This window comes from Elgaria multicarinata, chromosome 7 (assembly GCF_023053635.1).
Source record: "Elgaria multicarinata webbii isolate HBS135686 ecotype San Diego chromosome 7, rElgMul1.1.pri, whole genome shotgun sequence".
NCBI lineage: Eukaryota > Metazoa > Chordata > Lepidosauria > Squamata > Anguidae > Elgaria > Elgaria multicarinata.
In genome coordinates, this window is record NC_086177.1 from 48840759 (window position 1) to 48854102 (window position 13344).

The 13344-nt window shown below is 40.9% G+C and overlaps 1 protein-coding gene across 1 annotated transcript in view; it reads left to right on the forward strand.

The window, feature by feature from the left end:
- The window catches only part of LOC134401088 (cadherin-19-like), an 89953-nt gene that overhangs the window by 39664 nt on the left and 36945 nt on the right, over window positions 1-13344 (forward strand). Inside the window, exons 4-6 of the mRNA XM_063129805.1 lie at window positions 1265-1366; window positions 3507-3665; window positions 10379-10563. Of these exons, the coding sequence (XP_062985875.1) occupies window positions 1265-1366; window positions 3507-3665; window positions 10379-10563 (446 nt within the window). The remainder of the gene's footprint in view (window positions 1-1264; window positions 1367-3506; window positions 3666-10378; window positions 10564-13344) is intronic.

Consider the following 13344-nt stretch of genomic DNA (forward strand, 5'->3'; position numbering starts at 1 on the left):
ATCTGGGCCGCCGGTGAAATACTGGTGGCCCAGTTTTGGGGCCGACTGACCCATGTTCAGCTGCTGTTCACATGGAACCTTCCTCCACTTTGGCCTTCAGTATGTTCCAGAGGATTGGGGGACCCTCCAGATCAAATCTGGGATTTATGCAGGGGGATACAGAAGGGAGGAAGAAAGGGAAATCACATTGCATGTGCAGATATCTGCTTGGAGAAAATTGAATTTAAACTTTTATCATGATTTTCTATATTCTATGCCAATCCTTTACATTTAAAAAATGCCTATGGGATGAGTTCTCATTCAGATTCCATGTAAAAGTATTGCTTGTTTTTCACCATGATTAACAGATTTCTTTCTGTCGGCAAATCACTAAGCAACGTACAATAACTTTGAGAACAGTCTTCCAGAAAAATAGTGTAAATATCATGAATAAATTAAAAAGATCACAAAAAGCAAATTATAAACAATCTAAGAACCGCAGAAGAGTGTAACATTGTTTGCCCCAGAGCAACTGAGACTGCAATCTTATATCCACTTTCTTGGGAGAAAGCCCTGTTGAAATCAATGGATCTTACTTCTGAGCAGGCATGTATAAGATTGTGCTTTCAGTCAGTTCTGTATTATTTCCATGTTGGCCACAGGCCATGACAGAAATGCAAAAATACAATAATAAATTGGTTACCAGTAGAACCCATAACTTACAAATTATTACCATGTGAAGAAAGTCAACCACAAATAGCAGTCATGACAATAATCATGATAACCATTTGCAATGTGAGTTTAAGTAAAAGGCTGCATAGGATTTAACGAATGCTAAATTAACTAAATGAAATCAGAAAATCCTTTCAAATAAAAATAGTTTCTGCCTGCTTCTAGCACTCACCTCATTAATGAGATAGACATACCTCTTCAGGCAAATACTAAATGGGTTGGCATGGCACCACTGTAAAGAGAACCCTACCTCTTGCACTAACAAATTGTACTTCATTAAATAAAGGGTCAAGAAGCAGATTTAAATCTCCAGATCTAAGGAACATAGTTACTGTAATGTTTATTTATGAGAAAAGACATAGAAGCCTTCTCTGACTCTTACCCTCAAAAGAGCTTGAAAAGTAGGTATGCTTATTTCAAATATATTATATAGACTAGAAAAGTAGCAAACACTTAATTGAGGGTTTTTTTCCAACCTGGCAAGCACCCCACCCCCACCCCCTGAAAGCAAATACTCCTATAGCAACTCTGTCTTTTGCCCGACATGCTTCAGGTACTTCAGTGATTCAGGTTACAGCAACAGATCCAACTGGTGCCCGGCTGTTTTACTGCATTCCTCAAGAACATCCCTATTTTTCTGTGGAGCCAACAACAGGTATTGCTTGATATCTATATAGCTACTTGATTATTGTTAATAAGCCACTTCGGCAAGAAAAACCTGAAAAATAAATGGTCAATGAATGCAGTAGTACTGCATAATTTTCATCAGATCCTTCTTTAAGAGGGTTTCTGAAGGCAAATAAGTGATGGTATTTATCTTGGGGCAGTATCCAACTGCATCATTCTGCTAGTGCAGATAATGTGGTGTGAGGGTTCCAAACAATGCACAAGAAGAGAATGCAACTGAAGACGCATTTGCACAAACACTGTTGGGTGGCAGGTTGCACAAGTGCTTATGCAACAGAAAGAATTGGCGGAGCTCCACTAGTGCTGTTTGAGTTTGCAGGATGATTCCCTTGAGATGGAAACGGGGGTGGCCCTGGGATAAATAGCCCCCTGGCCAAGGATTGGCTTTGGTTCACTCTTCGCCCACCACATGGTCAAATATGCAGGCTTCCACAGAAGCCTGGTGCAGGTGTGAAGTTGGGGGACTGATGCTGTCCCCTATAAGGACCCATGCATACATGTACAAAGCTGGGGACCCATGCATATGTGTACGAGAATTATTGCATGCATGGACTACATCTGAGAATGCTTGCCTGCAGCTCCTACTTGCCCTGAGATCAAGCAGAATGATAGATGTGCTTCCTCTCTTTTCTTTTCGCATGGGAATAAGGGAATAGGGGTCCAGTTGTTCTTCTCTTGAGTACCTCCTCCAAATTCAAAACCCCTTCTGACTTTGTTTCTTTCTGCTTCCTGGGGCTCAGTCTCACAGGTTGTGGCCTGCTAACGGCCTTCTCTAAGGATGTTGTGAGTGCCCAACTGAATCTGGAAGTCTGGTTGACTCCCTGTGTCCACCCCCTGGACCCAATCAAGAGCCATTTGTAAACCACTACTCCTAGCACCCACAAGGCCCAATGACTGCTGGACAGCCATCAGCTCCCTCATCCAGAGCCTCCAAATTATGTAAAAAAAAACACACCCCATTACATAAATGGCAGCCCTAAAGGCCCCATTAAGGTAAGGGAGGAAATGCTTGACAGCTGGTGGGGGCAGCACAAGGAAAGGACAAGTGTTTGGGGAAGCAGCGACTCCTGCCCCTGCCAGCTCTGAGGACCTGGGCTCTTCTTCCTTGCAAGGAAGGGGACTTTAGAGCTGGCTGGGAGAGGAGAAGCACCTCCTTTCTCTCCCTCCCATCTGTGCCATGGCAAGGACAGGCTCTAGTATTTTATGTGAGTGCCTGACGCGTATGTAAAATAACCAGCAGGGAGGGAAGAAAGGAGATGCTTCTCTCTCCCCCATCCCATCCCTGCTACTGTGGTGGCAGCAAGTATAATCCAATTCTGCCAGGTTATTGAGTCACCATATAAATAAAAGCGACTTGTTCACAAACCATCACTCTCCTGAACCTATCTGCTTGAAATTTGACAGACAGCAAAGTTATAACCATTTGTTGGTTCCCAATGATCATCAGTAGGACAGCACTAAGATTTGAATTTCCCAAAGTGAGATTCTGATTTGGATTTGAGCCTAGTCAGGTGACTTCTCAAGTGATCTGAATTGAATTGGTCTGGTGTGTCAGAAATCACAGTGCTGATCTACTCTCCAACTGTGCAAGCAGAGCCCAAAGCAGCAGGGGGTACCATGCATACCATCCTTTCTGTTAGAAGTAGCCCAAACACAGGCAGAAGTGCCCCGTCTAGAGAGAGACAATATAAGTTGGCAATCCATGTTGTTACATTCAAAATACTTTAGGGCCCTGAATATTACACTGATGACACCAAATTATTTAGGTGAAAACAAAGAGCAAAGCGCTCCAAACTGTTCTTTCCAAAATGGACATTATTAAAACGGCAAATGTGATTCCAAATAAGCATGTGTAAAGTGAGACACACTGGGGCAAAAAAAAAAAACCAAACCTAACTACACAGAGACACTAATCATGATCGCTATATATTACATCTAGTAGCAGAGGCAGTTGCTGACAATAAGTGGGAAGATGCTTTTGCATTCATGTCCTTCTTGCTGGCTTCTGATAGGCATCTGGTTGGCCACTTTGGGAACAGAATGCTGGACTAGAGAGGCCTTTGATCTGATTGAGTTGGGCTCTTATGTTCTTATGATATCTGTTATAGGAGTGATAAGAACGGCTTCCCCGATGGACAGAGAAACACAAGATCAGTACTTTGTTGTCATCAAAGCCAGAATTGGCCAAACTGGAGAACTTTCAGCAACAGCAACTGTAACTATCAATCTCTCTGATGTGAATGACAATCCTCCCCGATTTCAGCTTGGTGAGTAGAATGTCTCATGGCTTTCAGATTCAAAACTGTTGTGGACAAAGTCACACTTCATCCAATTTAACAGATTTCTGGAAGAAATCTGTTATGTGCTATATAGGTTATATAGAAAAACCAGCAATTCATGAATATTGTTTTATATTACGTATATTTCCTTGATTAAGGTAGCAGTCCTCTAGACAAAAAGTCCTGCATCTCCAATTCCAAACACAGCGTGCACTAGCCAACCCTGTCTAAACATGCATAGAATTCCAACCTAAATGACTTTTCTATTTGTACCCCATTCAAGGAAACACTGCCTTCATAGTATGTTAATTGTCACTGGAAAGGAAAAATTGAATTACTTGTGTCTATATTACATGTTTAAACCAGTTTGTCTGAGCCTGCTATGATCCTACCAAGGAACCTTGAGATACCATTCTGGCAATGCATTCTTAACATAAAAATGTAAACCCTAGTGCAGTATTACAATTCCCATGGTTCTTTGCAGAAGGGTCATGACAGATATAGCCATTGGAAACTGGTATAATATAGATGTGCTTTCAGTATTTTAGAAGTGTTGAATAACACACCATAAACACATCTACATGGAGAGGGTCCCCTAAGTTTAAGTAGTGTATAAAAGGCAATGCACAGGTAACCAACCTATGAAGAGAGTCAATATTCTGAGTTCCCCTATAGTTTCATGTCCATCACAAATGTAACAATTTTAGGGGCTGATCTTCTAGACAGACAGGCTGGCTGGAAAATGCTGGGAGTTGTAAGACTTTTCTCTGTCTAAACATGCATAGAAACATGCCCTTAAGCAATTCATTTGAACTGCCCATGCATCCGTAGATTCATTTGAACCACCCATGCATCCATAGATTCATCTGAACCACCCATGCATCTGTAGATTCATCTGAACCGCCCATGCATCCGTAGATTAATTTGAACCACCCATGCATCCATAGATTCATCTGAACCACCCATGCATCCGTAGATTCATCTGAACCACCCATGCATCCATAGAGTCATCTGAACCACCCATGCATCTGTAGATTCATCTGAACCGCCCATGCATCCGTAGATTCATTTGAACCACCCATGCATCCATAGATAACAAGTTGCTAGTTGCTAGAGGCTGCATCAACCAGTCACCAGTGAAAATGTTTGGAGTGCAAAGGGATAATTTGGGATGCTCAGAAGGTTTTCTGAATACCTCTTCACTGTATATATTGGTATTTACATTGCTCTTGGCAGCAGTTGTTTTTCTTCTCTCTCTAGCGTTCCATTTCATTTCATTTATTGTATTTCTATCCCACCCCATAGCCGAAGCTCTCTTAACAGTTTGCAAAAATTAAAACCATTAAAAATACATTATATGAAGTGCAAAACCATTTACATAAAACATACAAACAGCACACAGAGAGACAACATATATCTAAAAACAATTTAGATATATTTAGAACAATTTATCAACAATTTACTGTTACTGTCATGCCCTTCTCCTCCCCCTGCAGCTTCCCTCCTTTCCTGAATCATCCTAGCCAATTAGGGATCACACAATTAATACAATGATGTAATAACACCACACAGCCACTCCAATATGCCTAGACAAAGACATCATACACCTGTCATTGGTGTATGATGTCATTGTCTAGGCATTTGGGGGATGAGAGAGAATATAATAAAACGTGCCCCTCAGTTTTTAGCTCAGTCCTATCACTGCCTGTAATTCTGAGATTTAAAGGAAAGGAAAAGAAAAGAAAACTTACATGGAGAATCTAATACATTTCCCCCCTCTCTTGGGGATAGCAGCCTAATTTTTCTTTATTACTGTTGATATACTGGCAACGATAAAATTAGGTTTCACTAAGGACCAAAATCCTCAGAGAACCAACTAATTAAGTGATAAATATAAACTGAGTAACTTGGGGAGCAATGTATCTCACTGCAATCTAGCAGGCTTTAGCTACGGATGGAAAAGTTAGGCACACCTTGGCAGCTTAACAAAAGAGAATGTATAATTTATGGCAGTGGTTTAGAGCTCTGTTCCAGGGGGGTTCCCAGAAAGCTTATCAGGAATTCCTCAATAGGAAAAAGCAATCATGGCACATAAGTTACCCTGAAAGAGAGAAAGCCCACCATTATCTGCCTTCCCCTGCAATGCACATCTGCAGGGTAGCATTGAATGTAATTTAGGGGCAAACTTTCAGTTCATGCAGTATAATGGTGAGGTTCAGCCATCCTGATTTGTACATTGTAGGACACAGTGGGGACTCCAAAGTCAGTGGGACTGTGAGTCAGCTCTGGTTTCAGGCCAAACTCTAAAGGAGCTATCCAAGGTGCTGAACCCAATTCCTAAAATAGGTTCAGCAGGTTAGATAGCTCCTTTAGACTTCTGACTGAAACCAGAGCAGATTCACAGCCTCACTGTCCTCAGAGCCACCAGTCTCCACTGCTAGGACATTTCCAGAATCCTCTGCAGAAGTTCCTCAATTCACTGGTGTGGATGGGTGAATTAGTGAGGTTCAAGCTCATTGAAGTTCTCCCAAGTTTGACCTCAAAATGCAGTCTGCCTTTTTCCCATTCACAATTGTGAGCTTTATTCTTGCTGTTCAAATGGGAAGAGTGTGCATTTGGTTAAGCTTCTTCTACTTTTTAGGCTCACATCCAAAGGCATACTTTTTCCCATTGACTAAAATGTGAAAATGTGTATTTATTTATTTTCCAAAGTGCACATTATTAAAGTGCACATTTTTCTAATGAATGCATTTTATGAACAAGATTGCAAACTCAGTAATAATGTAACTTTACCCAAAAATATGCTCACGTTCAGATGACAGGCTGATAATGGGGCACATTCTGACACTTAACACTGGTAGAAACTTTGAAAATTGCTGCTTTATGGAAAAGTTTTTCTTTCTCTGCCTGACTGTCCATATAAAAACTGTCCATATGGAAACAGGTACTAGATTACTACTGCATGATGACAGCAAGAAGAAGAAGAAATGCTTTAGAAATGTATATCTTAATACAGACTTAACATGTTCAGGAAACCATTAGGTGGTTAGGGGATCTGGAGTGTGTTGTCATCAGTGTGCAGGTGATGTGCTGCTCTATTTCTCCTTTTCCTCTGGCTTCAGGGAAGCTATTGATGATCTGCACCAATGCCTAGCATCAGTAATAATCTGAAAGAAGGGTTTATAAATAGAGGCATAATCCAGGCAAGACAGATGTGCTCCTGGTGAGGAAAGGGACATATTCTGGGACAGGGATTCAACCCATTTCAGATGGGGTAGCACTACCTTTGACATCAGAGTTCTGACCTGGGACGATGAGGGGTTGTGGTCAGGGTATATTCCTGGATCCAGTTTTGCATCTCGATGCCCAAATGGCAAACATGGCTAGGTATAGGGATGTTTGTCATTGGGAAATCCATTTCTTTTTTGGCTCGATGGAGTTTTGCAGCATGGAGTTCCACAGTACTTTGTGTCTGCGAGCCCAGCTGCGCTCTGTTCCCTGAACTCGGGGGACATTTTGTACATTTTGAGGGATCTGCAATTTGTGCACATTTTGGCCAAATGCATGCACATTGCAGAACCTTCTACCCCAAATGCTCTGAATTCTTGGAAAATCCACAAACAGGCCCAGCACAGTGCAGACTGAGTTGGGCACAACAGTAGGAACTGAAACAAATTCAGTGCAGGGGAGCAAGCCTAGGAAAACACATTGAACACCCCCCCGCTGCCCCAATCGGTTTCCCACCATTTCTAGCCAGAGGTAGCAGAGGTCAGTTTAGCCTTGTTCCAAAGTTCTGACGTGCCCATGGTGATATGAATCAATGACATCAAGGTATTGGATGTCATTCCACATGGGGCTACTTTTGAAGAGTCTCTGGAAATGTTGATCGGTCCATAACTAGTTATTGCTAATGCTAATGGGTGCTCACCAATTGAAGCCTATTATACTGGCCTTGAAACATCTGCACTGGTTACCAATTCATTTCAAGACACAGTTCAAAATGTAAGTACTTACCTTTAAAGCCCTAAATGGCTTGGGTGCAAGAAATCTAAGGGATTGCCTTCTCTCATATCAACTCACGTATCATATCAACTCAACAAGTGATTTGTTGGGGAGCCTCTTCATATCCACCTGTAGTTGAGCCATGGCTAATTGGGACGCAAGAGAGGGCCTCCCCTGTGGCTGCACTTAGTTTGTGGAACATCTTCCCCAAGGCATTTTGTCTGGTCCCCTCTCCCACAGTCTGTCAGTGCATGGATAAAGCTTTCATTTATGTATTTATGTATTTATTTATTTATTTATTTATTTATTTTTCCCATTCTGATGCATTTGACCTGTTGTGTTGAAGATTTCCCCCCCAATGCAATTCTATTTTGAATTAAAGTTAAAAAAATAAAGGCAAAGAAAAGGAAGAATGCCACATAAAAATATAACAAAATAGTGACTAATTAAGGGATAAAGAAAGCTCACTAATTACAGTCCTTAGTATGTCATGAATAAGCTGTATTAGAATAAAACTTTCACTAAGCAGAATTTCACTAACTCTTGGGAGTTTAGCTGCCAAACAGTTAAGTATGTTTATATGTTGAACCCTTATTTTAGTTGATTTTATCTTCTATACCTGTCCTTCTGTTATTTGGTGTCTGTTTTTCAAAAAAATGCTATAGATTTTTGTTTTTTATAATTATTGGTGTATTTTATGATTGCATTGGATCATTTGTTGTTAACTACCCTGAATTAGGCAGAGGCATTGGAGAGGCAGGATATTAATTTCCAAATTAAAACAAAAATTGAGGAAACAGGCAAAAGCAGGGCACTGAGCACATCCTGCTTGAGGGCTGCCCAAAATCAGGTGGAAAAACTGGAAGAACAATGCAGTACTGTGATAGAAAGAGTGGCTTGATAAGGCTTTAGAGACAAAAATAGTGAAACTAAGAGAATATATCATTCAGACAAATGATGGTAGAAGCTCAGACAATTTATACAAGAAATGCCCCCCCCCCGCTGCCCTACCAATATTTTTGAGTTAGATCCAGATTTAAGCTGGATCAAGTGCACTGATGGACATGGTCTTCTCTGCCCTCTCTTTCCCTTGGCAGCCCCTGAGATGCTACACAAAGAGTCAGGAGACTCCACTGAATGGGGTGAGCTGTGGTGTGAGTGGGGGATTCCTAAAAGTCAGGTAGTGGGGCCTTCCATGAGTGGAGCCTTTAGTTTCATGGAAAGCCCTTTCCCCTCTTGTGGAAGGCAGATCCAAGTCAAGATGTATAAACTGGGGAAATATAGATGTAGTAAAAACCAGGAGTTTGCCAACATAGACTTGATGTGACTATTGTTTTGTATTACTTAATATTTGTACATGAACATGTATATATGCCAATTAATGAATAGAAAACTTCAAAATAAAAACAATTAGCTAGGAAAGCCACAGGGCTTGCTTTTCCTCCTGGCCTCCCTTCTTGCAGGAGTTAAGCTTGAGTATGATTGTGGTATGTATGCAACAGCATGCACACTTTAATGTGTATGCCAACTTTTATTTCTATATATCCTAGTGGCAACTGGCTAAGCATGACCTATCCTATGTTGGGTGGGAATACAGTCCATTGCTGTGCCTTTAATAAGACAAACCTTAACACACTGATCCCCCACCCACCCACTCAATGAGGCTGAGGCAGTGTGGTCAACATGGATCCATGCCTCTTTCACTGTCTGGACTGGAAGCAAAATGCCTATGTTCAGTACATCATGAGTGGGAAATTCACTTATCCAAGGAAGTCTGGAGCTTGCCCAGTAGGTGAACTGCCACAACCTGCTTATTCAAAAATGGAACGTGATCCAGAAGCACTCCTAGATACTGACGTTTTTCAGATGGGGTAGTTCCACCCTACATATCAGTTAAAATAATCCCACATCTCTTCTACCTTGTCCAGATTTAGGTTTAGACTGTTTAACCTTATCCACTCAGCCCCAGTCTCCACAAGATGTTTAGGATTGGTTAATGAAATATAGTGGGATATCATATTGCAGTGCATCATAAATATTTCTAAGTCTCCCTTAAAAATGATGGTGAAGTCTCAATCTTCCATTTGAATGTTTCATTCATGATTCACTGAATTTTGAATTTTCCTCTCTTTACCCTTTAAAACTGATTGTGGGTATCAATCTGGTATTTGAACTTGAAGAGAGGATTTTGTTCCAAATGTACATTTTCATTTTTGATATCTCAGTTTCAATGGAGGCTTGTGCTACAGACAAGAAAACAAACTTATAAACAGATGGAATGTTGAATTGGCTAGTTAAATTAAAGACCTCCATTTGCAGAGAGGGAAAGAGGGAGGGCCTTTAAGAAACACACACACACACACACACACACACAGAGAGAGAGAGAGAGAGAGAGAGAGAGAGAGAGAGAGAGATTTCTTGGTAGGTACTTTTAAAACTCACAGACAGTCAAGTTAAGACTTCTAAGCTTTACAGAGAAAGATGAGCTTGTAACATGAACTAAGATCGATTTCTAAACTGTAATTCTTTACATCACTCAGCATTTTTCAGAATATATAGAGGTTTTTAGTATAGTGGATCCAACCTTTCTTGTAGTCACAATAACATTAATGTTCAAGACTTCATTGGCTATTTTGAACATTCCTAACATTAATAATGTTCAGGACTTCACTGTACTGATACTTGGCTGTTCCTTTAAGAGCGCTTTGAGATGAATGTATCTGAGGCAGCCGCTGTGGGCACCATCCTAGGCAAAATCATGGCAGACGACAATGACATAGGAGAGAATGCAGCCATGGATTATGTAATTGAAGGAGATACCCCTCACATCGTGCACATCATTACTAACAATGAGACTCACGAAGGAATTGTCATATTAAACCAGGTGAGATGTCAACTGTAAACAAAGAAATATATCCCAGAAATCATTGAAACGGACAAATACGTTTGCTTGTAATAGCACTGGATTTTGGTCATGACAACGTATCTATTGTAGGATTTATTTTTAGCCATGGTTTTTGTTTTCACAGCCAAGAACATTTGAATATATCCAGGACCTGGTTCAGATGGGTCCCTACAAGCCCTGACTCACAGAAACCCGGCTTGTGGTTTCCCTGAGTTCTTAGGATTTGAATTCCACAGACAGTTTATATTAGTGCTTTCTCTTTGTGAAAGTGCCATTGTTTTTTCTGCCTCTTTTATGGGTGGGTGGGGGGTTCTCCTTGTGGAGAGGGCCAGGGTTTCCACATACCCTTTTTAAGTGTAGCTGTTTGCTGAAGGTGTTTCTTCCTATTTTTTAGTTTTTCAAAAAAACACCCCCTTCCCTCTTGGTGAATGCCTGTTGGAGACCATGAGACCTCTCCCTCCCTCTCCACTCAGGAAGAACTCCTGGGCTCCTGAAAATGCCTGGGTGTGGTTTTTGTCTGTGTGTGTGTGTGCCAGCTCTTCATTGGCTTCCAATTCACTTCAGAATCCAATATAAACTTCTCCTGTTCACCTACAAAGCTTTTCACTGTCTAGCTCCTTCCTATCTTTCCTCTCTCATCTCACACTATTCCCCCGCTCGTGCTCTTCGCTCCTCTGATGCCATGTTTCTCACCTGCCCAAGGGTCTCTACTTCCCTTGCTCGGCTTCATCCATTTTCTTCTGCTGCCCCTTAAGCCTGGAACGCTCTTCCAGAACATTTGAGAACTACAAGTTCAATTGCAGCTTTTAAAGCTCAGCTAAAAACTTTTCTTTTTCCTAAAGCTTTTAAAACTTGATTTTGTTCTGACTTTATACTGCTAGTTTTACCCTACCCTGTGCCTGTTTGGTGCATTCTCTTCCCCTCCTTATTGTTTTATTATGATTTTATTAGAATGTAAGCCTATGCGGCAGGGTCTTGCTATTTACTGTTTTACTCTGTACAGCACCATGTACATTGATGGTGCTATATAAATAAATAATAATAATAATAAGACCCCTCAACAACTGGCTACATTTAAAAAGGTATGTGGAAACCCTGTCCCCTCCCCAAGGAGAAAAATCTCTGAAATTCTCACCTCTCCCAGCCTCTTTTACCCGAGTTTTCATCCCCCCCCCCAAAATGCCAAAAATAGAATGGTCAACATTTTCTGCCCAGAACTAGTTTATATGTAAAAGCACACCAAGTTTTTTTGCAAAGGCTTTAAGGTGAAACTAAAGAACAGATACCTTTCATGTTCTACCCCAAATCCCAAGCTTTGTTTTGCTGCCTATTTCAATCACTGTTGGTCCATATAACTGTTATGTCCCTGCCTGTCCTCCCTTATTTGTACCACTCCTCTTATGTCACTTGTTATTTCCCCGGTCTCCTAATAACATTCAACGCAATACTTCATCTTCAACATCGCCTGTTATTCTTGTATTTTTGTCCTATCTAGGAATGCCCAAATTTTGTTGAATCAATTCCGCATAATTTATACAGATTGGAAGGAATTGTCCATTCTGTCGTTTGTTCACTGATGGTATCTGCTTTTTTTCCTTCTGAAAAGTATGTTAAAAAGCCCATCTCATTGTGAAGAATGTAATTTTTATTCCACCTTTCACAAGTTCCATAACATTTAGCAGATTTGTATTTGCTACCATTCTTAGTATGTTGAATTGTTCACCATGGTTATGTAATAACGGGTCCCCTCTGGCCTGATCTCAGTCAGCATGCAATGAGCAACGCACACCATAGAAAGAGTGATACACCAGAGGCTAATTGAGGATGTAGCAGAATACATTTTTTAAAGGTTTATGTATTTTCATATTTTTTTTAGAGTAAAAGTGGTATATACATTAGCATAGGTTTTCTAACTTGCTTTTTCCAGGAAATTAATTTGTATCACTTTCAGGGGGATGTGGGGGTGGGGGGGAATCTGTAAATCTGTAGAATTTACCTGACTCACAGTTGATGGTCAGATGCAGAAAACTCAGACCGGATTTACAGAAATCTGAACTCATTTTAATCCATTTCGGATTTCTCCAACATCCCTAGTCCTAACACATTCCCTGCCTTCATGGCCTGTCTATATGTACTTATACTAACCTAAACTCCATTATTGCTATGTTGGTGTAGGCCTTTATTTGAAGGCCTTTATCCCCTTTGACCTATGCCAATGTCAACTCCATGCCACCACTTCACAATCCAATATCCATGCGTGTGTAGCATTTGCCTGCATGCAGGTGCTACATACCAACACTATGTAATAATGTACTCATGTTCTATTTGTGGGTTTCCTAGAGGCAGCTGGTTGGCCACTGTGCAAACAGAATGCTGGTCTGATGTCACATTCTTGTGTTCTTAAAAGACAGTTTTGTCCATCTCCTGAAATTCTGTCTCCCATAAGCATGATGGCGGGGCTCTTGTATGCAGAAAACGGCAGATTGATCTTAATAGTTAGGGTTTCCAGAGGCAGGGGGCAAATTTCCTTCTTCCTAAATGCACCCCTTTTTTTCTTGCATGGAAGTGAATAGTTGCTGCTCATATTCTTATGGAGGAAAAGTTAAATTCTGCACTTGGGAACATTATTGTAGAACCTGTTCTCTAACCTCGACTCTGGTCAGGGTCCTTCAGGGAGATGGAAACAGAACCATGTTGTATCTATCCCCAACATAAGGGTCCTTGCAGTACTCAAGCCCATCCCATATGCATATGCACATA